Source organism: Saccopteryx bilineata, chromosome 2 (genome assembly GCF_036850765.1).
Source record: "Saccopteryx bilineata isolate mSacBil1 chromosome 2, mSacBil1_pri_phased_curated, whole genome shotgun sequence".
NCBI classification, from domain to species: Eukaryota; Metazoa; Chordata; class Mammalia; order Chiroptera; family Emballonuridae; genus Saccopteryx; species Saccopteryx bilineata.
In genome coordinates, this window is record NC_089491.1 from 133,852,568 (window position 1) to 133,879,096 (window position 26,529).

Sequence of the window (26,529 nt, forward strand, 5' to 3'; positions counted from 1 at the left end):
CCTTTCCCACCCCCGCTCTCCTTCTCAGGGGCCAAAACAATTCCCCTTAATCTCACACAGGGCAGGTGAGCCATTTCTGTGACTATACTGGCCCTGAGGTCACCCATGTCCTAGGCTCTGCCCTTTTACCCCCAGCAGCATATCAAGGTCTTTGCCCAAACAAAAGTATTCCCTCCCTAAGAAGAATCTGCTAAGCTGCTAAAACAATGCTGTCTTCACCTCTTAACCTCATCTGGTGCTGGGACCTCACCCCTGGCCACATCTACCTGCCCAGTGGGTGTCCCCTGGTTGTCCTCAAGCCCCTCACATCCAATCTGTCTCCCAGTGAGATCCTCCTCTCTCCCATTCCCCCAAACACACTCCTGTCCTCCAGCTCCATTGGAGGCACCTGGGAAGCATCCTGGACCCTTTCCCCCTCCTGCCCCATCCACTAAGAGCAGCAAGTCCTGCTGAGTTTGAGTCCTAAATATTTCTTTTTTAAAATTAATACATCTTCATTAAAAGTCATGTTTCTTTTGCCTCCGCCTTCCTTCACCGAGTCCTAAGTATTTCCTGACTGTGCTCTCTCCTTGCTGCCCCTGCAGCCTGCAGCCTTTAACCATTCTCTCTCTGCTCCCTTGCTCTGCTCCAATCAATTATCCACACTGCAGCCCCAGTGATCTTTCTAAAATGCAAATCTGATCCTACTGCTCCTCTGCTAAAACCCCTTCAAAGCCTCCATCTCCTTTATGAGCAATCTTCGTGGCCTCCAAGGCCCTCTGGGATCCTGCTCCTCCTCCCTCACCTCTCCCCATTCCTTTACCCTCTTTACCCTCTGGCCTTGCCAAATGGACAGTGGTTCTAGAACACTCCATGTTGTCTCTCCTTGGAGGATACCCTCTCTTCTCCTTGGAGAGCTCCTCCCATTTCCTTTGCTTGGGTAACTCCCTAAGCCGTCCCTGAAGCTCAGCTCCAATGTCACCTCTTCCTTTCCTGGACGAGGCCCCTCTGTGTGCTCCCACCTCCCCTGAGCGCTTCCTGCATACAGTCATCATAGGGTGTCGCCATGCTGTTAATGTGTCCCCCCAGAGGCGAGCCCCTGAGGGGGCAGGAGGCCCCTCTGTGTGCTCCCACCTCCCCTGAGCGCTTCCTGCATACAGTCATCATAGGGTGTCGCCATGCTGTTAATGTGTCCCCCCAGAAGTGAGCCCCTGAGGGGGCAGGAGCCAACTTTTGCTCGTTTCTACATGTAGTGTCTTACACAGGGACTGGTTATTGTAGGTGCTCAATAAATAATTGTTGAATTGCCTGATGTGTGGTGGCACAGTGGATAAAGCGTGGACCTGGAAGGCTGAGGTCGCCGGATTGAAACCCTGGCCTTGCCCTGTCAGGGCACCTATGGGAGTTGATGCTTCCTGCTCCTCCTACCCCTCTTCTCTCTAAAATGAATAAAATCTTAAAAAAAAATAATTGTTGAATGAATGAATGAATAAGTGAATGAATAAAAGTTTCTTTACCTCCTGGAGGTAGTCCTGGATGACTTTCATATCTACCTCCTTTCAGCTGGCTATTTTTATGGCCTTATATGCACCCTCACCTGGGACTGGGCCCTCTGAAATCTTCCAGTGACACATCCCAGCTCTGAACACAGTCTTTGTTCACCCACCCTCTCCATCTCAATCACGGTAAAATCCCTCCTCCATCCCCTTTCTGTCCTCCCAGCCATCCTGGCTTCACCTTACCTTCTCCAGCCAGATGCCCTGGCATCTCAGCTCAGTGCCCCACTGTCCGGGCTCCTTTATCTTGCTAACCCACCCCCACACCTGCGTCTCTCCAGTCCCACTCTCCTTACACCCCTCTCCCGCCCTCTGCGCTGCCCAGCACTGCTGGAGGCACTCCAGCATGCAGACCGCTGCCATGACAAGCCCATGGTCTCTGGTCTCAGCAGGGGTCGCAGCTCTGTTCAGCAATCCTTACGTCATCCCTAGACAGCTCTCTCCCCATTCTTCTAAGGCCTACTTCAAGCTGTCCCAACTCTCTTCAAGCACCCCACTCCCTCTGGCTTTCTTCCAACAGATCAACTTGCCTCCTGTCCCACCTAGAAAGCCAAGTTAGCAGGCAATACTTCTTCCCACCCTTCCTCCCCAGCCACAAACTCACGGATGGCTGCCTCATGTCCTCACCAGCTTCCCTGTGGCCCTGAAGAAGAGGCAGCGCTTTCCTGTGCTGAGTCAGGGGCCCCTTCCGGTGCTCTTGGCCCTCTGAGCAATGGGTGCCATCTCTAGGTTATATTCCCAGTCTGGTCTGTGGTTTGCACTTCTCCCTCTCCTGGCTTCTTCTCTGCAACATGCCTGGTAATCTCAGAATAGTGGAGAGATCATGGATTTGGAATGCCTTTCCTCTTTGTCTCTCTTTTAAGGCTTTGTTCAAGTCTAATTCCTCCATGAAGCCTGCCTTGATTTTCTTTTCCAGCAGACTCAAGGCGAGCTGCGTAGAGAAGTTGGGCTTGAGCAAAGCCAGCAGCTACTTCTGGCTTCAGCCTCCTTACTGCCTCCACTGTTCCTGTGCAGTTGCCTGTGCTTTCCTGGCTTAGAGGATCCTTTCAATAAATACTCAAGGAATGAAGGGATGGGCAGTGTGGGTGACATTCCTCCCTGCCATGGTGGGCTCCCGGCCCAGGGGCTGTCCCAAGGAACCTCAAAGGCACCTCTCTTCTTCCCTCCCCCTGTGCCAGGCCATGGAGGAACTGGAGACAGACATCATCCCTACATTTTACCTAGCTTTAGTTTCTATGCCTGTAAACCAGGCACCAAACAGGAATGCCCATCTGTTGAGACCTTGGACAAGACAAGTGGAAGCATTTGAACACTGCCATTTGCACTGTACCCCCCACCGGTGCTTAACTTCTATGACTTTAGCACCCCCCCTATAAAATGGAGATGAAAATTCCTACCTCCTCATGTGTTGTTAGGAGTAAATGTGCAAATACCTAGGAGAGTGTCTCTGAGTCAGAAAACGTTGGCTATCAGAATTGCCACTCCCTTCCCCTCTCCAGTGAGACAGCTGTGGGGACTGGGGGTGGGGGGTGGGAAAGGTTCTGGTTGCCGTGGCAGCTCCAGGATGAGCAGCACCTGCGGCCCTGGCTCTGGCCCCGGAGGCTGAGAGTACCGACTGCAGCAGCAGCCCTTGTTTCTGGCTGGCCTAAAACAGAGCCTCCTGTGGCTGGGCCTGGCCCAGGCCGAGGTCCTCCGCCCTCTGAAGCCAGCCAGGCATGGGCCAGGGTTTGCTCCAGTTGCAGCCAGCACCTCGCCAGGACTCGCCAGTCTTGGGCTCTAGTGCCATGCTTGGAAGTCATTCATGCTCAGAGGCCTTTTGCCCAGGCCTCACACCTGGCTGCCTACAGCTGCCTGCCAGGTGGTTGTGTGCTCTTCACCTCCCGGAGGCCTGTCTCTGGGCTCCCCAGACTGCTGGGGAGAGTACCTCCGTGGGAAGGAGTGTGTGCACGCACATGCACAAGCACCTGTGAAATCTGACTGAGGACCGGAGCTTGGGGGTAAGGAGGGGGAGCAAGAAGGAAGAAGGTATGGGGAGAGAAGAGGAGGGACATTAAACACAAGACAGAAAAGGAAGAATTCAAGGTAGCTTCCCTCACATCATCTCACCAGTTCCCACAAAATGTGCCATGTGAGGAAGTCTGATCTCATCTGCGCTAGACAGGGGAGGAAAGAGACTTAGAGGGGCTGAGAGAGTGACCTCCAGCAGCCCCTCCTGTCCATCCATTTAGTCAGCCAACTTTTGTCCATTCTCTGCCTTCATCCCCCATCTGCCTCCATCTCTCCATCATGTCACTATGTCTACTTTCCTACTTGGTGAAAACTGGCAGCCCCTGGGCAGAAGGGGAGTAGGAGGGGGAGGGAGACTCATAGAGGAGAATCAAAGCTCTTCCTGGGTTCCACCCAGGAGGGTCAGAGGGGCGACTGAGCATGTGTGCTTGGGTGTGACACATGTATGTGCCTCTTGAAGAACAAATACATGGAGCCAGAACACATGGAACACAGGTCCGGAGCAGCCCTGTGAGAGAGATGGAAGAGGGTTGACATGGCTGCCACACGCACAGAGTGAGCAGCCCATGCTAAGAAGACGCAGCCCCTTGGTATAACTGAAGGTCAGTGTGGATGTGCGGGGTTGGGTGTGCACGCTCCTGTGTGTACCGGTCTTTGTGAGCCCGGATCTGGCAGCTCAGTGGAGGATCAGCCACCGCGGATCACAGCGCCCTCTGCTGGCTACACATCCCGACGGCCACAACTTGTCGGTGCAAAGCCCTAGGACTAGGTGGACTCTCACCCCCTGGCCGGGCTGGGAAGTCTCTCGGACTGGGTGCCCCACTCACCCCTACAGGTCTTTCCCCCACAGGCCCACCTGCCAGAGAAAGGAACATAAGTTTCTGGGCTGAGGGGAGAACCCAGCCTCCTAGTCATGGCTGTGCCTGCTCCTCAGTCTTGTGGAGATTGAGTGGGAAAAGGTTCCCCTCTCTTCTGCGCCCCGTCTCAGATAGTGGGGTGGGGGTGGACTGCGAGTAGCTGTTTCCTGGTGGGCTTTGGGGACCCAGGCCTAAGAGACTCCTCGTGTTCTCCACCCCCACACCGCAACGGGCTGGAGCCCAGGCCCAGGATTCGTGGACGAGCTCGGCATTTGTGCATTTGGTGGACGAGGTCCCCCCCTGCTGGTCGGAGCTGGCATTTGCAGCCCCGATGGGTGGAAGCCGGAGCTGGCAGGTGCAGGCCGGAGCTGGCAGGTGGGGGACTGCTCCTTTGACGACGTTCTCACACGAATACTGCCTTTTGCATTTGATCTTAGTCAAAAGGTCGAAAAGCGATGGGCATACTGCCTTTTGGTGTTAACTGCGCGCTGATGAGGCAGGCTGGGCAGAACGGCTGCAGCTCCCACTCACAGATACTAGACTCGTGGAGGAGGGATAGGGACTCACGCCCAGTCCCTGGGACTGACCCTTACCAGGAGGGTTGTACTCTCCCACCTCTTCTCTGTCCATCTGCTAGTCCTACTGGGCCCTCCTCTTCTGAGGCAGATCTGAAGACTGTGTGGTGAGGTTCCCACACAGGAGAAAAGGTGGAGCTCACGTTCTAAGACTCAGGAGAGCAGAGCAGAGGTCCAGAACTGGGGTGTTGCCAGGGTCCCAGATGTGTACATGCTGGCTTCTTTTCACAGTCATTTATTGAGTACTCACTCTGCAGTGCCTGGCCATGTTTGCACAAGGGTTTTATTTCCATCTATTTTTTCATTTTATCCTCACAACCACCCACAAGTACAAGTAACCCCATTTTACAGATGAGGAAATTAAAACTCAGAGAGCTTATGTCACCCAAAGTGTGCATCAAGACTTGGACCCCAAGCCAGACTTCTTAGCCATGATGCAGTGCTGGGTCCTGAGCTGCTCACCTGCATTCCACCTTTTCCCCCCACAGAGAGCAGATGGGTGCTAGGAATCTCACTGCCTCATCTCATCTAATCCCCAACAACCCTGTGAAAGAAGCAGTTTTTAAAAAAAAAAATTTATTTTAATTAAGTGAGAGGCAGGAGGCAGGGAAGCAGACAGACTCCCGGACCAGGATCCACCAGGCAAGCCCCCTACAGGGCAATGCTCTGCCTATCTGGGGCTGCTGCTCTGTTACTCAGCAACCGAGCTATTTCAGTGCCTGAGGTAAACCATCTTCAGCGCCCGGGGCCAACTTGCTCGAACCATTTGAGCCATGGCTGTGAGAGGAGAAGGTGGGGTGGGGGAAGAAGCAGATGATTGCTTCACCTGTGTGCCCTGAGCAGGAATTGAACCCGGGACTTCAACATGCCGGGCTGCCGCTTTACCACCAAGCCAACTGGCCAGGGCCAGGAAGCAGTTTTAATGCTCATTTTATAGCTTAAGAGATGGAGGCTTGGCGAGTTAAGGAGATTTCCTAAGGAGTGGTAATAGCAAAGGGACAAGAGCCAATGAGGGCAGAGCTGTCTGCCTAGAAGGGAAGATGGTGAGGACACTGGCTTGCAGAGGCAGGAAAAAGGAGGCCAGAAAAGAGCTGGGCCAGGTGCAGCTTCTGTGTGTGTGGGTGTGGGGGGGTGCTGCTATCTCTGCGCACAGGCTCCCAACATGGCTTCTTTTGGGAACACTGAGGTGTAGAGAGGGGAGTTCAGAGCTGTGCCTCCTCCCCGATGATAGACCTGGCTGGTCACCCTCTTGGCATCCCAAGGGGCTGCAAGCTGATTCACTTATTCTCCACCCTGCCTGGCACACCCTCCTCAAGTGGCAGGGACTTGACATAGCTGAGGAGGGAGGGGTGTGCAGGCGGGAGACTGAGTGAAGAGGATGCCTCCTTCTTTGCTCCCAACGCCTCCTCCTGATCTCCAGCTCTATTTCTATATTTGGTCTCTCCCTCTCTCCCCCTCCCCTCTTTTGTTCTTCCCTATATCTGACTCTAGCCTCCCCTGGCCTCAGCTTCTGTGTCTTTCCACAGAGGACTATGGAGCCCATGGTGGGGGGGCAGAGGGATGAGAAGAGGAGAGGTGATGAGCCAGAGTGTCCCAAGGAGAGGCTTCTGGGAAGACATGAGGCCAGATATGAATGTCAGTGGTTTATTGGGAAATCCCCACTCCAAACACCAGCAGCCCAAGCCCATGCATCTTTAAGCAGAAATAAATAAGGCAGCATTTAATGAACCAGGCTGTCTCCCTCGTAAGGAGCTCCGGGGAGGGTCAGCCTCTGCCATCCTGGGGGCTGGGATCCCTCTGGCTCTTGAGGAAGGGCTGGGGAGAGTGGGGGATGAAGAATGCACGCCACCCCTCTTGGCTTGGTGCTGCGTTCACAATCTCTGAGGCCTGACCTCATGGCAGCAGCCTGCCCTGTCCCAGAGTGGGGCCCCTTTGCATCAGACCCCAGCCTTTGGCCCCCACCCCAAGAGTCCCAACATAGGTTCCTGCTCCTGTTTCTACCTGCAGCCTGGGGAGCCTGTATCTCTTCTCCAGCCCAGAGGACCCAGCTGTGGGGGAAGAAAACTTTGCTGTCGTGTTTTTGTTTTGTTTTCCCCCTGCAGTTCAGAGGCTGAGGGTCTGGCCCCTTCTGATGCTGGTCAGTGGGCAGTCAGCTCCATGGTCTTCTTCCGCTCCTCCCGCTGCTCTTCCCAGTCCTCCTCTGGCTCATAGGTGCCCTTGACAACAGCCACGCGCTCACTCAGGCTCAGGGAGTTGGGGAAGAGCAGGTAGAAGTAGAGGATGGCAGCCAGGGCAGCCCCCACGATGGGCCCCACCCAGAACACCTGGTGAAGACAGGATAGCATCAGGGCACTGAGCCCCAGGCTTCAGCGACCAGCAACTCCCCCACCCCCACCCCGAGGACAGACTCATGGATCCGCACAAGAAACAGACTTCCAGACCTCCAGGAGGAAAGACTTCCTCCCACCTCAGCGACAGGAATACTGACCCCCAACTCCCCAATGACAGGAACATGGACCACAGACACCCCACCCTAAAGGGAGACAAATGAAACTTCAGAGGGAACAAACATCTAGATCCTCAGAGAGACGAACAGAACCCTCCCTTCCACATAGGGATAGAGACAGACTCTAGAGGAGCCTTCAGATTGTCCAGAAGGACAGACCCACAGGAAGGAAGACCGTCCCAACTCTTTGACAGGGACAGATATATGAGACATCAGAGAGGACAGACTCCTGGAGGGACAGACAAAATCCTCAGAGGAGATCAACCTAGAAGTAGAAACCCCTTCCCTTAATTTGAGGGACAGACACACATAGCCCTCCCACCCTAGCCAGGGTCTCCTTGTCCCCTCGGGACTCAGGCCATATAAATCTACCTCTGTTGGTGGTCTGGCTGCCTTCTATTCCCTGTGTCCTCTTCTCCTTCTAGACCCCGCTTCCCAGGCCCACCCCAAGCTCTCTGTCCATAGCTCTCGGAGAGTCTAGGTAGCTGCAGCTGGGAATCCAAGCCCTCACTGCCAGGGATCCAAGGGAGGCCCAGACTCACCCAGTGCGCAGGGGTGAACCGCTTCATGACCACTGCAGGGCCGAAAGAGCGGGCTGGGTTCATGGAGCAGCCGGTGAAATAGATCTGGACAGAGAGAGGGAGGGGCGAGGAGGGCAAAGCTCATGTCTACTCCTACGGGGCTCCCAACTCTCTCAGGGTCACCCAGCAGTTGAGGGCCTTAGCCAGATCTCCAAGTCAAGTCTCCCAATTCCCAGGCTGGTGGCCGCTCCCCACAGGTACCTATGCACCCCTCCTCTCTTCTCTGGCTTGAGCATGAGCTTGTTTTCCTGCTCTCACCCCAACTCCCACTTATTCCCATCTTTCTTCGGGCTACAGAAGGTTTGGGGGGCTCAAGTCCGGGACAGAGTACAGCAGCCCTACTCTAGTCCCAAACTGCAGGGTTCATTGGTTGGGAGAGATACTGCTCGAGGGACCCATTATTTGCCCCGAGGGTCCCCCCACAACCTCAGCCACGTGACAACTCTGCTCACCCCCACAAGGTGGCCCAGTGTGACAGAAAGGCCAATGGACAGGGCCGGGGAGCCCACGGGGCTGGCGCGGCGAGGGTCGGTGGAGGAGAAGATGCAGAGCGCCAGCTGGAAGGTCAGAATCAGCTCCACCACAAAGGCCTGGCCTGGCGTTGTGTTGATGTTGATCTGCAAGGGAAGGGTGGGTTAGGACCTCAGCCTTCTTCTGGCTCTATGGCCAGGGGCTTCGGGAGATGGGTTTAGGGCCTTCAAGGACACCTATAGCCCAGTACACGTCAAGTCAGGGAGGTCACTTGACAAAGAGACCACATACTTCATTGTGTGTACAAAGCTTGGAGCGCAGGCCTGTGGCCAAAGGGTGGTGTGAAGGGAGCTTTTCATGGACACAGTCCTGTCAACGGTTCTGCCCAGTCCCCAACCCCCACACGCTGGCATTTATCCTCCCTCCTGTGGGCAGCTGCCCAGTTTGTCTTTTGCACCCCCAGCCCACCTCCCGCCTGTGCCTGACCCGCTGCCAGTGCCAACCTCAAACCCGTCTCTCCGGTGTGGCTGACTCACGGCTTGACAATGGCTGAGAAAATCCTCCTCTGTGTTTGATTAATGAACCCAGTTTGCATGGTACATGGGGGCTGGGGCTGGGGCTGCAGGAAAGGGAGGCAGCTGGGGGCCAGAAGCAAGAACCAATATTCAACAGAGACCCTCGCATTGGAACAGAATTAGGGGATCACATGCATGGTCTCTAAATGGAATCCCTTGACACCTGCTGTGGTAAGTGATAGCCATCCCTATGTAATGGCTGAGAAAAATGAGAACCAGAGAGAACAGGGTCAGCGGAAACCAAGATTACAACCTATCTCTCTCTGATGGTGCCACAAAATCACTCCACTGAGGGACAGGGGTTGTGAGGGCTCAGGAGGAAGATAGAACTTGGGAGTGAAACAGGAGATAAAGCAGAAGTTTCTGGCAAGAAAGAAGTGGCAGTGGGCACCAGGAGAGAGGCCAGGAAGGGGAAGCAGGAGGGGACCAGGCAGACTGAGCAGGGACACACACCAGCCTGGGGATTCATTTTCCTGGCCTTGGAAGCCATCATCTTCCCTGCAAGGGTATATACTGGCCCACTCTGTGGCAACCATTCTTGAGATGGGGTATGGGTATGGGGGCCTGGTCTTGAGTCCACCCCACAGGGTCCCTGCTCCAACCCCAGCCCTGTGGGCACTCACCGCGTTGACTGCCAGATTGCCCCGGGCATTCATTGGTGCCAGCCCATAGAGGATGCCTGCCCCAGCAATGGCACCCACCAGCTGGGCCACTACGTAGAAGACAGCCCGGAGCAGGGAGATCTGGTTGCCCAGTAGGAGGGCCAGTGTGATGGCAGGGTTAATGTGGCCACCACTCACAGGCCCTAGGGCCTGGGCCAGGGTGCCTATAGCCAACCCAAAGGCCAAAGAGATCTGGAGGATGCTGGGCAACGCCGAAGGCCACTGGAGGGCCGAGCCGAGGCCGAAGAAGACAAAGATGAGGGTGGCCAGGAACTCGGTGAACACGGCCTTTACAAAGGCCACGGAGCACACCTCCTTCTTCATGGTGACCGTGGGGGCCGAGCGGCAGCGGGGGGCGCCCGTCGGGGCGGCGGCGGCGGCGGGGCTGGGGGCCTGGCTCCCAGGACCGTGGCGCTCCTCGGGGCACTCAGCGCGGCTAGCGGCCTGGCGCGGGCCCTGCAGGGGTGCGCTATATAGAGGGCGGGCGCCCCCGAGCGGGGCCGGCGCGGGGGGGCAGTGGGCGGCTCCCGCGCGCAGGAGCCGGCTCCGCTCGAAGGGAGGGAACTTTGCGGCCGTTGGGGGCTCGCCACCTCCCCGGGCCCCGCGAGCTCTCCCGCGGGGGCAGTTTGCGACCTGCCGGGGCCACGTGACCCAGGCGGCAGTGTAGACCGGCCCGGTGGCTGGGGAGCCGCGCATGGTGCGCTCCAGGTCTCCCACGCTTAACTCCGCGCTCTTTATCAGCGGCTCCCGTGGAGACTGCTCCGGCCGGCTCTCCCGTCCTACCGACCCCCGCTGGCTGTCTCCGCCGGGCTTTTATCTCCGGCGGTTGTCTTCCCGGTTTCTCCTCTTTGAGCTCTGGGTCCAGCTCCTCCTTTTCCTCCAGCGACCCGGGCATTCTGACCCAGCCTCACCCCGGCGAGGCTGGAGTGATGACATTCCCTGAGGACAGCACCACTCAGTTCCCTGCCGCCCGGTGGCGGGGGCGGGCGGCCGGGCTGGGCAGTGCGGGGCGGTCCGGCCACCGTGGGCCTCTCCCTGGCCCGGGCCCGGCGGGTGTCTGGGGTTCGAGCAGGGGCTTTTGGGGAAAAGCGGGCACTGTGCTAGCCTGCCCCGCGCCTGCAGTCCTGGACCGCCAGCAAGCGCCGGGCAGCCCTGGGGGGCGTCGGTGGACCCCTGGGGGCGCCCTCCTCTCGGTAACCTTCCCAACCCCCACCCCACCCCACTCCACTCCGGCCTTCTTGGGAATCTGAGAGAGTCCACGAAGGAGGTGGAGGCTGGGGATTCATTTTGTACATGAGACCGGAGGGGTCATGACTGGGATTGATTTTAAGTCAGGGAAGAGGCTCTGGGTCGCGGGGTGGGGTGGGGTGTCCAAATGGAGGGGAGTGCGGGGAGGGTGCAGGACACCACTGACGCCCCACGCCCGGTCTGGACCTGTCCAACTTTCCTTTCAGAAGCCCCTACTCTAGGTCTCAGGTTTTCCTTCTCCTCCACCTCCTGCTCTCTCCACTTTTCCAAGTCTGTCTCTTTAGTCTCCTTGTCCTTTAAATTCTTTTAGTCTTGATTTTTTTTCCCCTCCTGCAGTCTCTCTGCCTCTTCTCTGGCTTTCTCCTTCAGTCTGTTTCTCCGAACCCTGCCTCTCTTCTTCAGACTTTCTGTCTTCCTCTTCAGCCTCCCTGCCCTTCTCCCTCAGTGTCTCTCTGCCGCTGTCCCTCCCTCATTCTCTCTCTCTCAGGCTCTCCCTCTTCTTTCCATTTACCCCCCCCCTTTTACAGTCTTAGCCTTGGTCTCTCTGTTTGTCTCTCTCTCCTCTCTATTTTACCTCTCCTCTGCTTCTTAATTTCTGTGACCTTCTTTTGTTTCTGTCTGTCTCTACCTCATTTGCCTGTCTGTCTCTCTTACATGTGGTCTTTCTCAGTGCCTCTAAAGTCAGATCCTCCCACCCCTGGCCTGGGTGACACTTTCCTCCAGTTCCCACCACCCCTCCTCCTGTCCTTGCCCCTTCCCTCTGAGCTCCCAGCTGCTACCCACCATTCCTCCCACCTCTCCCTCTTCCTATCTTCAGGTTAGGCATCTGGGGAATGAGGCTGGAGGGCCCTCCAGGGTTTGGAGGAAGGGCAGGGAATTACTCTCAGGATCCCAGGAGAGGAGCTGCACTAAAGAATCCCCCCCCCCCCCCATCACCGCCACTGGGATCCTTGGGAAGCACTTAGCATGGTGCTTGTCGCAGAGTAAAGCTCAGGAAAGTTTCCTTCATGTTGGGACTATAATTTGAAAAGCCTCCTGAAGGCTGTGTGTGGAGTTAAGGTGGAGCTGCAGCAGAGGGAACAGGTGCTTCTCTGCCAGTCTGTCAGGTAGGGGCCGTGGGGAGGGGCCCGGAGGAGAGCCAAGGGCCTGGAGAAGCAGGACTCTGGGCTCTGTGGCAGCTAAGAGGCCAAAGAAAACAGGGACTAAAGAAACCCTGCTATTGTTTCTCCTCTGTTCAGTGTTTCCTGCTGGAGCAGCTCCTCCCCCACTTCTCCTCTTAGGGCAGGAGGTCTGTCTGTCCTTTCTGCCATGGGTCCTGGGACCCTGCTCCTGGCAGAGCACTGCAGCTGTGTACAGGATATTCAGCTGGACTTGGGACTCAAGGCTTATGGATCCGGCCCAGACTGGAACAATGACCCTGATAACGCCATAGGCCTTAACGGCCAGTCCCTTTGGCTGCTAAACTTGTCTCTAGTCTGCACCCTTCTACCTTCCTTTTTATCTTCTCTCTCTGGGCACTGTTTTCATGAATCCACGGGTCTCAAACTCCTTTGTCTTGGAGTGGGAAGGACTTGCAGTGGCAGTGCTCACAGGAGGCTGGGCCACCAGGGAAGCTCCAACTTGAGGATTTGGCCCCAATCCTTTACATCTAACTAAGGTCTTTGGCGTCCACTGCGTGATGTGGTTCTAAGCTACCTGTGAGGAAACCCAGACTCAGAGGTTCAGGGTCACCCAGTGACCTGAAATGGGACCTACGGGATCACCAGGAATGGGCCAGGTGTGGCTGAAGGAGACCGTCTGTCAAGATTGCTCAGATGGGACAGCTGGTTAAATTTCCTAGGTCTGTGCTTGAAATCCTTCCTAATCTTCCAAGTCCCTATCAGGTCACTCTGTTCCAGGTTCTCACAAGAAACTAATGGAGCTCCTATGTCCTAGAATTGTCTTTTCTCTGAGCACTTGGGCCTTGCCTTGCCAGCCCCAGAGGAATGCTTCCCTAGGAACTTTCTGGGGGGGGGGGTGCAGGTCTCCCCACTTGTGGCAGGGAGATTTGAAATCTCTCAAGGAGAGTGCCTTCCCTCCTTTCCTGATTTAGGGACCCGTGTATTCCCTGGTATGGCTGGGGGAGAAATGGCAAGGAAATTAACAGGAAGTGATATCCCTAGGGCTCCACATTATCTAAAGTGTTGGGAAATAGTCATTCTTTCATTCCACAAAGAGTTACTGGGCACTTATTATGTATCAGGTACTGTTCTAGGCACTGGGGATATAGCTAGGAGCTAGCAGACAACACCTCTGCCTTGTGGAGCTAATGTGCTAGTGAAAGGAGGCAGACAACAAATAATGAATATATGTAAGTTACATAGTAACAGAATCTACTAAGTGCTGTGGAAAAAGAGGATATGTGCTGGGATAGGAGTGGAGTTTCTTTGAAATTTTAAAGGGGTGTCAGTGTAGGTCTTACTGAGAAGGTGCATCTGAGCAAAGACTTCAAAGAGGAGAGGGACAGAACCATGCATATATCTGGGGGCAGAACATTCCAGGCAGAGGGAGCTGCCAGTGTTGCTGGAGCAGAGGGAGAAAGGGGAAGCATAAGGAGATGAGAGCAGAGGGGTGGAGGTGGGCAGACCAGCACACCACCAAAAGGACTGCAGGCTTCACCTGAGAGATTGAAGAAGTCCCGGAGCTGAGGACTGGCGGGGTGTGACAGAACTTTTAACTGATCCCTCTGCAGTGGTGTTGAGAAGAGACTGGAAGGGCAGGAATGGAAGCAGGGAGACTGATAGGGACTTAGCCAGGGAGAGAAGATGGTGGCCTGGACCTGAGGAAGGAATGATTGGATTCTGGGTCCCCTGAGAAGGTCGAACTGATAGGATTCTCTGATGGCGCTCACATGGCATGTGAGAACAAGGAGTCAAGATAATGAGCATTTTGACCTAAGCAGCTAGAAAAATGGAGTTATTAGTTGAGATGAAAGGACTGTGGGAAGAGCAGGTTTGGACAGAAGAGCAGGCAGTCAGTGCTGGACATGTTAAGTGTTAGGTGTTGACACAAGTCCTGGAGGTCCCTGCCCTGATTTCTCAACACAGTGTCATAGCCAGCATGAGGGGACCAAAAGGGGCTGTTCTTTGCTCTGTCTGCAGACCACACAGCCTACTGATGTCTTGATGCCTTCTCCATGGTACCACCTGGGTCACAAAGCCTGGATGCCCATTTGGCCAGGTTGGCAGTGGGAATTTGCCACCAATTAGTTAAGCAGTGAAACCTTTCTGCACCATTCCTAACTGCAGCTCTGGGGAGCTCAGGAAACACCAGAGACCCCAGCCTGTCTTCTGGCATTAGACTGTATTGACCAGTTCTAAGTTGTGAAAGAAACAGCACTTATTGGCAAAATGAGCTTTTATTGAGCTTACTATATGCAGAGCACTATGCTAGACAAGACAGAAGAATATTATCCAAGAACTGGAAGGAGTGCTGCCCCCAAAACGCTTACAGCTTAGCTGGGAGGCATTGCATAAATACAGAATCACAGCTTAAAGATACAAAACATCAAAGCCACATTTGCAAAGTGTGCAAATGTGCAAAGTCTTTATCTGGCCTAAAGTGGGGCTATGAGAATGGTTGCTGTTAGGTCCCAATGCTCAGCTACCTTCTCCCCTCATCTCAGAGGCTTCGCTGTCCCCAGCTTGGGGGCCTATCCACCTGTCTCTATGCTACTCGGCCTCTGTCTGGTTTGGGTTGTGTCTTCCTCCAGACCGGGTGCTCTTTGAGGGCAGAAATCATCCCTATGTTCTTTGTCATTCCCTCCCTGCCTTGCCATAGCCCTCCCTAAGGCCCTTGTGTCTACCCTAAGTCAGTGGGCTGGGCTGAACAGGCTTAGTTGCATGCTCTGGTTTCTGCCAGGGGCTTCCAAGAGGAGCCTAGGACTTGCCTCAGACTAGACCTGGTCTTTGACTTCTGAGTGGAAAGATCACGGGGTTTTAAAATACTGTTCACAAAAATTAGGGGATATTTTATTGCTTCATATTCATTTTGAAATACAGTATTCCCTAATTTTTGTGAGCAGTTAGAAAGGCCTCAGTTGAAATCTCATCTCCACTACATAGAGCTATGTGACTTTAGAGCGGTTTCTTAGCTTCGGCTTATTAATTTATAAAAGGTGAAGAACAGTACAGTCATGTGCTACTTAACAATGGGGATATATGCTGAGAAATGCGTCATTAGGCAATTTCATCATTGTGCAATCATAGAGTAAACTTACACAAACCCAGATGGTATAAACTCAGTAATTGTATGTGCTATACATTTGTACTATTGGCAGCACAGCAGGTTTGTTTACACAGCATCACCACTAACATGTGAGTAATGTGGGGTGCTATGATGTTACAATGTTACAAAGGCTACAGCTGTCACTATATGATAGGAACTTTCAGCTCCATCATTATCTTATGGGACCACCATTGTATATGTGGTGAGTTGTTGACCTAAATATCATTATGTGATGCATGGCTGTATTTGCTCTGCCAGTCTCACGAGATTGGGATAAGGAAGTATTTGGAAATAAAACCTTGCATGTCTTTCCCTAACTTGCCTGAAGTTTTAGGAGGATTAAATGAGCTAACACATGTAAAGCACCCAGCACAGAGGCTGGAACACAGGAGATGTTCAACCCCCATCTCCTCTACTCCCATCACTTTGAATCCTGCTTTGACCTCTGGCCTTAGTGACCCCAATTTGGTCAATCAGCATTAGAAGTAGTGGAGATCTCACATTCAGTTCTGGGGGAGATGAAATACAGGAAGTGGAACAAACATGGAGAGGAATTCTTGGCAACTTCTGAATGGGCCTGGTGAGGTGAGTGGGGTGGGGATGAGGTACATGGGACATATCCAGACTTGGCTCACAGCTCAGTGCCCTGCTGTCTGTGAACTTCCAGAGCAAGGGTACTCAGCTACTAGGAGTATTGTCTTCGAGGTCACTTTGGTCTCTGATGCGACCCCTCCCCTAGTAGTGAGGCCAGGTGGCTGTCACCAGCTCTCTGGGGAGTTTGAGAGAATCATTTCATAGTACCTACAACCCAAGTCAGCCTTTTTCTGACCCCAAAGGAAGCACTGGTCAAGGAAGACAAAAAAAGACAGAGGTAGAGGCAGGCAAAATTATAGAAATGTTCCTTTTACCCAGTCCATCTCTGAAGGGAGAGGAGGGCAGGAAAGGGCTGGAGATCGCAGTGCACAGTGGGTGTGTGCTTGGTGCTGTGTGGGAGAGATACAGATAAAAGCCTTGGAAGCATGAAAACAAGAGAGCATGCAGAAGGGGGCTCAGGGTATGATTCTTAAGGTTAGCTATGCAGCAGTCTGGAAAGGGCGGAAAGAGTGGATGGTCTGGGTGGTGGGAGGGGAGAAAGGAAAGAACAGCCAGGGTGTACTCAGTTCAGGAGAGGTTTAAGAGGCTGAGCCCGGAAGGGGCCAGACCCAACCCCATCTCCTTCTGCCTGCACCTTGGGGTTCTCAGGGTGCTCCTTTGCTCTGACTACCAACTATTCTAGCCCCAGGAAGCAGAAATAATGAAATGATTTCAATAAAGACTGATAATGGGATGAGGAATTACAGTTCACACAGCATCTTTACATGCATCATCTCACTTAATCCCAGTTAATCTCATTTGAGAACCAATGCACTGGCCTGGAAATTTAGAAGCCCAGGCTCTAGACACAGATCTGTCTCTGCCTGGACAAGTCATTTCCATTCTCTGGTCCTAAAAGTGCTAGGCGGCTCTTTCCACAATAACTATTCAGTGGTGGGGGCTGGAAGGGAGGGGGTACTGGGGCTAAGGAGGAGGGAGAGTGGGAGGGAAGGAGAGATTCCTGGGGAGGAAGCACTGCTGCCTGGGGAGGGGGGCCTGCGGTGGGATGGGTGGCAGAGGGGTGTTGCCTGGTGCCTGTGGTTGCGTGCCTAAGTGCCTTGCTCAGCCAGCCAGTAGGTGTGTGCTGGGTGAGAGGGCTCACTTGCGAAATGAAGTGTCTCCTTTCAAGAAGTGTCTAGTTGCAAATCTCCCCCTCTTCCAAGACAAAAGCCAGGGGCTCACAAAGAGCTTTTGTTTTTTCTGTCACAGTAGGAGGCTAATCTCTAGGTCTGGAGCCCCCCTGGAGATGGGGGTCGCATGCACACAGGTTGGGCATGCGTACACACACATACCTGCTTCCTCCTTTGGAGGGATCCTCCCTCAGGGCAGAAAGGAGGTCCTTGGCCACCCAATTTTCCTTTTTTCCAGAGCCCACTTCTGGAGGAGCCGTTCTCTGGTTGATACCTGTCTGCCTCTAGCAATGGGTCCTGACAAGTCTTGCGGCCCACCGCTGTAGCTTGGGGGAATATTCCAGGAGGGGCAGAGTAGCGGAATTCAGGTCCTTGCATTCAGCTGTCTCAAAGTGGCCTCCACCCTTCCCTTCTCCAGGGGAGCACACTCTTAAAGGTCCTGGGGATGATCGCTGGCAAGGGCTCATCCACTGCAGAAGCGTATTTATTGCAGCGGGGGAGAAAGAGGTCAAGGGAAAAGTGAGAGGTCGCCAGCCAGGGCACACTTGCACCTCCACAGGCACACCTGCTCATGCTCAGGAGTATGCACAACTCTCCACTTGGGGACAGAGAGGCACTCGGGAATGAGCACACATTTGCACACTAACAAAACCTCACTCCATATCCCCCAATCCCACCCACTACTGGGGACAGGCTCTCCAGAGTCTTTCTCTGCCCACTCACTTGCCCCCCTTCCCTAGCTGGGTCCCCAAATCCCCAGCTCCCAGCAAGGAGGGTAGACTACTCTCCAGCCTGCAGCCTCTGGACAGCGGTCTGCCAGGCTCACCACTGCCTCCCCAGCTCTGGCAAGGCCGTGCACGTCCTGAAAGTAGCTACTCTGCACTGGGGGGCAACCTCAGATATGGGGAGAGGGGCAGTGGGCCTTCCGCCTCAGTCTGGGGGTGGCGGGTGCCCCAAGAGCCCGGGTACGACCTGGGCCCGCAGGCGGCCGCTACGAGCTCCCCGAGCCTGGGGCTGGGCCGTCCCGGCCGGGCCGAGGGCGCTTAGGCCTTGCTTCCTCGCGGGAGGCTCTGCGGCGAGTGCAGCTCCACCGACTGCCGCCGCCGCACTTCGCGCTCCTCCCAGTCGGTGTCCGGCTCCAGCCCCTTCAGCACGGACAGGCGCTCCGACAGGCTCTTGGAGGACGGGAACAGGACGTAGTTGTAGAGGAGGGAGCCCAAGATGGCGCCGACCAGGGGTCCGATCCAGAAGACCTGCAGGGAGCGGGAGGGAGGATGGCACGGGGCGCGGGGTCCGGACGGCCCAGCGGGAGGACCGCACAGGCTGAGCGCGGCTCCCCGAGGGCGTGGGGCTTGGGGACCTGCTTCTCTCCTCGCCTCGTGTGGGGACGGGGCCTCACGCGGTGATAAAATGCGTTGGGGAACACTTGTGCGTTGGCGGTTCGAGGTGCGCATTTCCAAGCGGACTGCCTGGGTAACTTCATACAAGTTATTTACCCTCTCTGTGCCTTCGTTTCCTTTCATTGTAACACAGCGTAGGGTTGTTATGAAAACTAAATGAGTTAATATTTGCAAAGCACTTATAATAAGGCCTGGCACACACTAAGCACTAGATAAGTGCCAAATAAAAATATGTAAGTGTTAGCTAACATAAATATTACCATTTATCCAGTTGTAAGGAACTGAGTCATCTATGTTACACCAGTAACCTCACTTAATCCTTCCCAAAATCCAGTGAGGCCAGAACGGTGATTGTCCTCGCTTACTGACATGGAAACTGAGTCTTTCAGCATCAGACCTGGAGGGTGGAGCCCAAGGCTCCTCAGGGACCCACTAGGAAGAGTGTGGAGGATTTGCTGAGTCCCCCACCCACTCTATTCCAGCCCTTGCTGAGATGGGTTTCTGGGGAAGGGAAGGAAAGGCAGGGAGTTTTCAGCTATTACCCAGTGATCATCAAATTTGCCGGTGACGACAGCTGGAGCCAGGGAGCGCGCAGGATTCATGGAGCAGCCAGTGTAGTAGATCTACAATGGGAGTCAGGGGCCAGCAAGAGAAGGGAGGTGAGGACCCCGCAGGGAGTCCTTGTGCCCTCTCCAGTGCTTGACCTCAACCTAAAAGGAGTCCGGGCCAGGGACAATTAAGTTTATGTTATATTTACAGGACTCTGTATTCCTTTGAAGCTGGAGTGATATCTGTCCCTTTGGGATATCTGGCAGTCAAACCCTCTGGGGTGTGTCTGTCCCTCTGGAGGTCTTTGTGTTTGCCATTTGGGGATTCTGGGTATCTGTCTCCAGAGTGGTCTGTGGGTCTGTTCCTTTGGGGGAAAGTCTGTGTATCCAGGGAGGCTGGAACCAGTGGCCATGACTTACCCCAAGGAGGTGGCCCATGGCCACAGAAAGGCCAATGGAAAGGGCAGGGGTGCCCACGTTGTCTCCACGACGCTCATCTGTAGAGGCAAAGATGCAGAGCACCAGCTGCAGGGTCAGGAAAAGCTCCACTGTAACGGCCTGGCCAGCTGTCGCATTGTTGTTGAGCTAGGGACAGAGAGCAGGTGGGTGGGAAAACAGTGAGCATGCTCCAGGCACCGGCTCCATCTTTCTGCCCACCAGCAGTCAAGACTACAGAAAGGCATCTGGGCTGCCTGGGAGCCAGAATACCTGAGCTCACCAGCCATCTTAGTCCAAACTACTGATGGCTTCTTGGGCCCATGGACTCAGAGGAGGGAACCCCAAGACTACCTGTGGCTCCCCAGCCAAAGGTAGGAAAACTGACTCCATAGCCCATTATATTTGGGGGCTGGGGTTGTGTGCCTGCAGTGTTAGCAGAAAAGGATGCTGAGTCTAGAGTTTCTGTCTCCTGAAGAGCAAGAAGGGAAGAGGTTTTGACTACAGGAAGCTTCAGGCCAGATAACAAGAAGACCTTCTTCTCTCGCTAAGCCGTAAGATTCTGGTGTAACTGGAGGCCTATTGTCATTCATCTTGTGGTCGAAGGGCCACCAGGAACAGAGTCTAAGGACCCGGTTCTGGAGATGGTCCTAGCGTGCCTCCTACCCCCACAAGTCTAGTATATAACTCTTTCCTCTAATCTTTGCCGGTCCCCCTTGACTTTGCTTGTTCCCCACTGCATTTCAGGCCTCAGTTTTGCCCTGTGGATTTGCTCCCTGCACATCCTGTGGAGGTTGAGGATCCTGTGGAGGTTGAGGTGGGGGTGCTGGAGCCCTGCACTGTGATGCCTCCATACCCATGTGGGGTGCCCGTGGTCCTGGCAGACCCTGCCTTGAGTAGTGAGAGAACTTAGGGCCAAGCAAAGGGGTAATTTCATAACAACCACACCCGGCACTGGATTTCTCTCTGAGTTTTGTCATCCTGTGCCCTACACCTTGCCCTCTGGGGCTGGCACTGAACTAGGTGGAGCTGTGTGACAGCTTTCACCTCCTGTGCTCCTTCAGGCCCTGAACCCCCACCCCTGGGTCCTAGCCATTGGGCTCTCACTCTTGGATCTCTCTAGGATCTAACCTCAATCACCTGTGATCCAATGTCAGAGCCTCTAGTGGGCGACCATGTAAAGAGCTTTGAAGGTAGATACTTTGGAGACCTCTGACTTACCATGGGCCCCTATTTACTTCACCCTCAGTTTGTCCTTCTGTAAAATGGGGATAACAAGATTCTGGAGGACTGTGTGAGGACTGGAAATGACAAGGGCAGAGCCTCAGGGAGACGGTGTAGATGTAGGCTTGGTGTCAGACAACTCTGGGTCCATTTCCAGGTGCTGATACTTATTTGTTCTGTGATTTGAATCATTTGAATGCTGAGCCTCAACTTACCACTCATGGTGGAGGGATCACAGAACTCACCTACAGTGTTATACTAAGAATGAGATGAATCTGGCCTGGCACAGAGCAGGTGCACATCAATAGTAACTTCTTGGTGGCCAGGCTGGCCTTTCTAGGGACTTTAGAGGACACCTGAGACAACTTTAAGGTCATCTAGCTCCTTTTAGCTTCAAAGTAATTCAGCCCCACTGCAGCCTCCCTCCAACCAGAAATGGTCTCCTCAGTTCCTCAAGATAGCTGAGCAATAATTTGGGGAAACCTCTCCAGACCCTTCCATTCTGAAGGCTCCAGTCAACTATGAAATGATGGAGGAGCTGTACTGAGTGTCCCTGTGTCCCCTTAGCAGTCCCACTGCCCTGCTCTTAGGGGAGATTCCCAGTCACATCCTGAGACTTTCTTGGCTGTGCTCTCAGGAATTTCCTCTTTCTGTCTAACTGAATCTTCTCTTGCTGCCAACTGAACAAATTTTTTCTCAGTGGAAATGTTCACACTTCTCAGTCTGTCCTCTGCCATGGCCACTCTAGCCTTTTCTCAGTCCTGAACCCCCAGCTTCATCACATTTCCCATTTGGAAGAAGAGAGAAGTTCCCCAATTGGGATACCTCTGCCCCTTGTATGAGAAAGGGTCCCCCATGCAGAGGAAGAAGTGGCCACAGAGACTGTGCAGGACTCTTCAGAGACATCAGAGCTCTTACCTAGTGGCCCAGGGATGGAGCAGACCAAGAAATGCAGGAAACTGAGGCACAAAAGAGGCACTTGTTGTCTGGGGTTGGGATGGGGGTGGAGTGAGAGTCCACCGCGGGAGCACTGACTGTCCCTCCCCTCCCATGCCCTCAGGTGCCCTGGCTTTGTTCACACCTGGGGAGGAGAGGGTGGGCTGCCGCGTCACCCTCAGCTTCCAGAGCACCCAGGGTGCTGTTCGTGAAATCAGCAATTATCTTACAGGCTCCAGGGTCTGGATAGACATTGCCCCTTTAGTTTTCCCCCGGATTCTGGTACTTTCTCTGGTATCAACACACTGTAGAGCTTTTTGGTCTATATTTCCCTCTCTGAGCCTCAGTTACCTTATTTGCAAAACAAAGCTTAGAGGATAGCTCAGGTCAGAAGATCATGGGTTTTGCAGTCAAGCCTGGGTTTGAGCCTGGCTCTGGCATTTCCTCTCTCTAAGCCTCAGTCTCCACATCCCTAAGAAAGGATATACCCATCCCAATTTCACAGGGCTGTTGAGAGGTGTCGGCGTGGGGCTCTTAGGGAGCCCTTACCATGAGGCCTGCACATGGTTGATGCTGAAGAAGAGTAGGGTCCTTCTTCCCTCTAGAAGACCCTTGGGACTCACACGCTGAGGCTCTTCCCAGCTCGGAAAGCATGTCTACTTTGGGACCCTGTCCTCTGCTGAGTTCTAGTCCAGTCCTCACTCTAATGCAGGTATCAAGTCTGACAGAAACCTTGCTGCCGGTCTTCCTCCATGAGACTCAGGGCAGAGGGGATCAACCTGTGTGTCTCCGCTTCAGCTCTGGCACTGCTGCCCCTTCCACCCGGATTCTCCTATGGTAGCTGTGTTCCTGGTTCCAGCGCCCCTACCCGTCCCTACCCCGCCGAAGCCCCCCTCCCTCTGTCTCTCTCACCCCACCCGGACCCTCACCCAGAACTGTCCCCTCCCATCTCATCTTTTACAAGGGACTCCCCAGTATCTGTCCCTTGTGGAATAAATAAATCTCTGGCTACTTACTGCATTGATAGCCAGGTCCCCTCGGATGTCTGCTGGTGTGATCTCATGGAGCAGGGCAGCTCCTGCCACGGCTCCCAGTAGCTGGGCAGCCACGTAGAAGGCAGCTCGGAGAAAAGAGACGTGGCAGCCTACCAGGCAGGCCACAGTCACAGCAGGGTTGATGTGGGCCCCGCTGATGTGGCCCAGAGCCTGCACCAGGGTGCCAATAGCCAAGCCGAAGGCCATGGCAATCTGTAGCACAGACGGTAGGGCCGACGACCAGTTGAGGGCTGAGCCCAGGCCAAAGAAGACAAAGAGAAGTGTGGCCAGAAACTCTGCAAACACGGCCCTGGAGAAGGCTATGGACCGGAGTTCCCACATGCTGTAGAGCTTTTCGTGGGCTGGCCCAGCTGTCTCAGGGGCAGGAGGCTTGCGTCTGTCTCCCTCTCTCTCCCTCTCTCTTTCTCTCTCTCTCTCTTTCAGGATTGCTGGGGAGGCTGGGCTGTGTGCATTTACAGGGTCCTTCCATCCTGCATTTGGACACGTGGGGCAGAGGTGGAGTTGAGACCAATACCTCCTCTCCCCTATCACTTCCCCCTGCCCCCACTCCCCACCCCTGCCCACCACATGCCTATCACCCCATCTCAGCCTTCACAGATGACTTATGTTCCCCATTAATGAGCTCCAGATAAGGACTGCCTTCCTCTGGTTTTCCGTGTTTGTTCCCTTGTTTACTCCAGGGCTGTTGCCCCAGGGCCTCCCCCGGCCCCCATAGGCTCTTTGAGTGGGAATTCTGTAGGAGATTGTGCCAACCCCCCTCTCTGTGACTCAAACTATTTTGGCCAAAGCAGGGAAAACACTTCACCCAAAACTGACCATGAGAGAGGATGTTAACGCTACCCCTTCTAGTGACTGGGAAGTTTTCCCTGCTGTCTGACCTCCAATTATTTCCTCTCAAAAGGGATGGAAAACAACTGGTTGGCTTGTGACATGAACCTTCCAAGGCATAAAGGTTTTGTGTCTTTTCTGTGCTTGCTTTCTGGCAGTCAATCACCCATAAGTCATTAAGCTTCACCTCCTCCCTGGAACCCCAGTCAAATAGCAGCTTCCAGAGCTTAGAGGCAGGAGGTAGCTTCAGGGGCATTGGGACCCTGGCTCTGGGTGGTGGAGTCAACCTGGGGTTGACTGAGACAGCTGCAAGCTTCTACTCAAGCATCACCCTCATCCGTCTTTGCGAACCCCTTCTTACCTGTCTCTGTAAAAGGGGATAATAAAATTACCTCATTGGATTGGGGTTTGGATGAATTAAAATCATGTGCATAAGGTGCTCAAAGCAGTGACTGGCCCACAGTAAGCCATCAATTAATATCAGCTATTTTAATAGTATTATTTATACTCTGAGGAAGAGAATAAGTCTCCCCAAACTCACATGTTAGGGTTCCAGAAGCTGTGACAGACTCTAGGCACCCCCTGGAGCTCAGTGCCACACAGGGCTCTGGGAGAGGACGTTTCTGTGAGGCAGTGAGCTGTGCAGGCTCGTGGAGGCTGCAGTGCTCGATAAGCGACTCTCCAGTCTCTGTGCCCATGCAACCTAGTTTCGGGCATGCCGCTTCCCGCTGCTCCGGCCCAGGGTCTAGGAGACATTTAGCTCTGAGAGTCCCCAGGCTCAACACCTGGTTCTTCCCTAATCCCTCCAACTCTGCTTCCTTTCCGGGGGATGAAAAAGCAGGAACAGGCTCAGAGTGCGGTCAGGAGGACTAGCTTTTGGACCCTGCTCTACCTCCTGACCAGCAGGTCCCCAGGCAAGTCACAGTCTCAGGAACAGAAATCTGAGCAGGTTGGAGGCTGTAGAGTAGAACCCTTGTGTTGTATCACAGGGAGATATTGAGGCCCAGAGTGGGCAAGTGACTCATCTAAGGTGGTCCAGCAACTTAGTGGCCGAGCTGGGACTGGAACCTGATCTGAAGAACATTCTACCACTCCCTCCACTGCCAGTCATATTCGGAGTCTCAGTTTCCTTGTTTGGAAAATGAGAGTAAAGATGCCCACCCCACAAAGTTGTTTTGAAGATAGAGCAAGATAATGAATGGGAAATATTTTGCAGGTGAGAATGCATTATCCAAATATATATTGGGACTAGTGAATCCTGCTAGTGAGGAGGTGGAGAGGTGGGGAAGGAAAAAAGAAGAAAATGCAAACACATGAAAGCTCAAAAAAATCAGGAATTTTTGTGAGGTTTGTCCTCTGGCATATTCCCAGTGCTTGGAATGGTGCCTGACACATAGGTAGAAGCTCAACTCTATCCTGAAAGAAGATCCCCCCTCCTCTCCACCTCTGCCTCCTGCTGAGAGAGGCTGAGATGAATCCAGATGGATTGAGGTCTGGTGTGGACATGAACCCCACACTGCTTACCTTTACCTGCCCACTCTGAGTCCAGCACCCAGTAGATTTCCAATGACTCCAGGTAAGGCTCCTCCCTCTACTGCTGGCCCCTCTCTTCTTTTCCAGGCCATGGCTCTTACTTGGCACCCTGTTTCTCTGCTCTCAGCCATCCCTTCCCAACCGCAGGCATTCCTAATGCTCTAGGAAGACATCAGAGGGAGGGAACCATTGTGACTTGCTCATGTCCTTGTCTGGGCCCAAGTGCGGGAGGAGGCGACGGTGCCAATCTTGAGTGGGTCCTTATTTTTTGCCTTTGAACTAGGAGGAAAGAAGGTGTTCCAGTGTAAGTCCTGGAGTTCAAGCCCAGTTTCCTGGCAGGCAGTGACCACTATATGGTGTCTTTATAAGGTCTAAGGTGCCATCAATTGTATGAGGCACACTAATTAGAGTACGGCAAAAATGTTTTTTGGAAATTAATGGTAGTAATGTAATGGTTGCACAACAATATGAATGTACTTAATACTATTGAAATGTGCACTTTAAAATAGTTAGGATGTTGCCTGACCAGGCAGCAGCGCAGTGGATAGAGCGTCGAACTGGGATGCAGAGAACCCAGGTTTGAGACCCTGAGGTCGCCAGCTTGAATGTGGTCTCATCTGGTTTGAGCAAAGCTCACCAGCCTGGACCCAAGGTCACTGGCTTGAGCAAGGGGTTACTCAGTCTGCTGAAGGCCCACGGTCAAGGCACATATGAGAAAGCAATCAATGAACAACTAAAGTGCCACAACAAAACTTGATGATTGATGCTTCTTATCTCTCTCTCCGTTCATGTCTGTCTGTCCCTATCTATCCCTCTCTCTGACTCTGTCTCTGAAAAAAAAAAAAAAAGTTGTTTTATAGCAATTAAACATAATTTTTAACATGGAGTAAAGGCCCTGGACAGTTTGCTCAGTGGTAGAGTGTTGGCCTGGCGTGTGGATGTACAGGGTTCAATCCCTGGTCAGGGCATACAGGAGAAGTGCCTGTCTACTTCTCTACCCCTCCCCCTCTTGCTTTTCTCTCTCTTTCTCACTTCCCCTCCTGCAGCCTTGACTCAACTGGAGTGAGTTGGCCCCAGGCACTGAGGATGGCTCCATTGCCTCTGCTTCAAGTGCTAAGAAGAGCTCAGTTGCTGAGGAACAGAGCAACGTCCCAGATGGGCAAAGCATCACCCCTTTAGTAGGCTTGCCAGGTGGATCCCAGTCAGGGCACCTGCAGAAGTCTGTCTCTGCCCTATGCCTCCTCTCCTCTCACTGAATTAAAAAAAAGAAAAGAAAGTCAGAATTTAAAAATGACCTGAAAATGCTTTTTTTTTTAACTAATTTTTATTTTGAATTTATTGAAAGAAGTCTTTTTGATTTATTTAGGTATCAGTTTTAAGTAAAAAATCTCTATAAAATAATAAAAAAAATAAAGAAAATTAGAGGCAAAATAAATTGGCTAAAGTACAACTGACCCTTGGACATATGGGTTTGAACTGCATGGCTCCACTTACATGTGGATTTTTTTTCAATAAATGCTATGA

At 53.5% G+C, this 26,529-nt stretch overlaps 2 protein-coding genes across 2 annotated transcripts; both read right to left on the reverse strand.

The window, feature by feature from the left end:
- Positions 1–6,604: 6,604 nt before the first annotated feature.
- Positions 6,605–10,562, reverse strand: AQP5 (aquaporin 5). Its single transcript, XM_066257889.1, has 4 exons — positions 9,731–10,562; positions 8,514–8,678; positions 8,023–8,106; positions 6,605–7,298 (listed from the first exon to the last, which is right to left on the reverse strand). The coding sequence occupies exons 1-4, from the start codon at positions 10,463–10,465 to the stop codon at positions 7,113–7,115; spliced, it is 1,170 nt and encodes a 389-aa protein (XP_066113986.1). The 5' UTR covers positions 10,466–10,562; the 3' UTR covers positions 6,605–7,112.
- Positions 10,563–14,395: 3,833 nt separating this feature from the next.
- Positions 14,396–23,106, reverse strand: AQP2 (aquaporin 2). The gene is made up of 4 exons (XM_066257890.1): positions 22,606–23,106; positions 19,415–19,579; positions 18,989–19,069; positions 14,396–18,299 (listed from the first exon to the last, which is right to left on the reverse strand). The coding sequence occupies exons 1-4, from the start codon at positions 22,963–22,965 to the stop codon at positions 18,090–18,092; spliced, it is 816 nt and encodes a 271-aa protein (XP_066113987.1). The 5' UTR covers positions 22,966–23,106; the 3' UTR covers positions 14,396–18,089.
- Between the last annotated feature and the right edge of the window lie 3,423 nt (positions 23,107–26,529).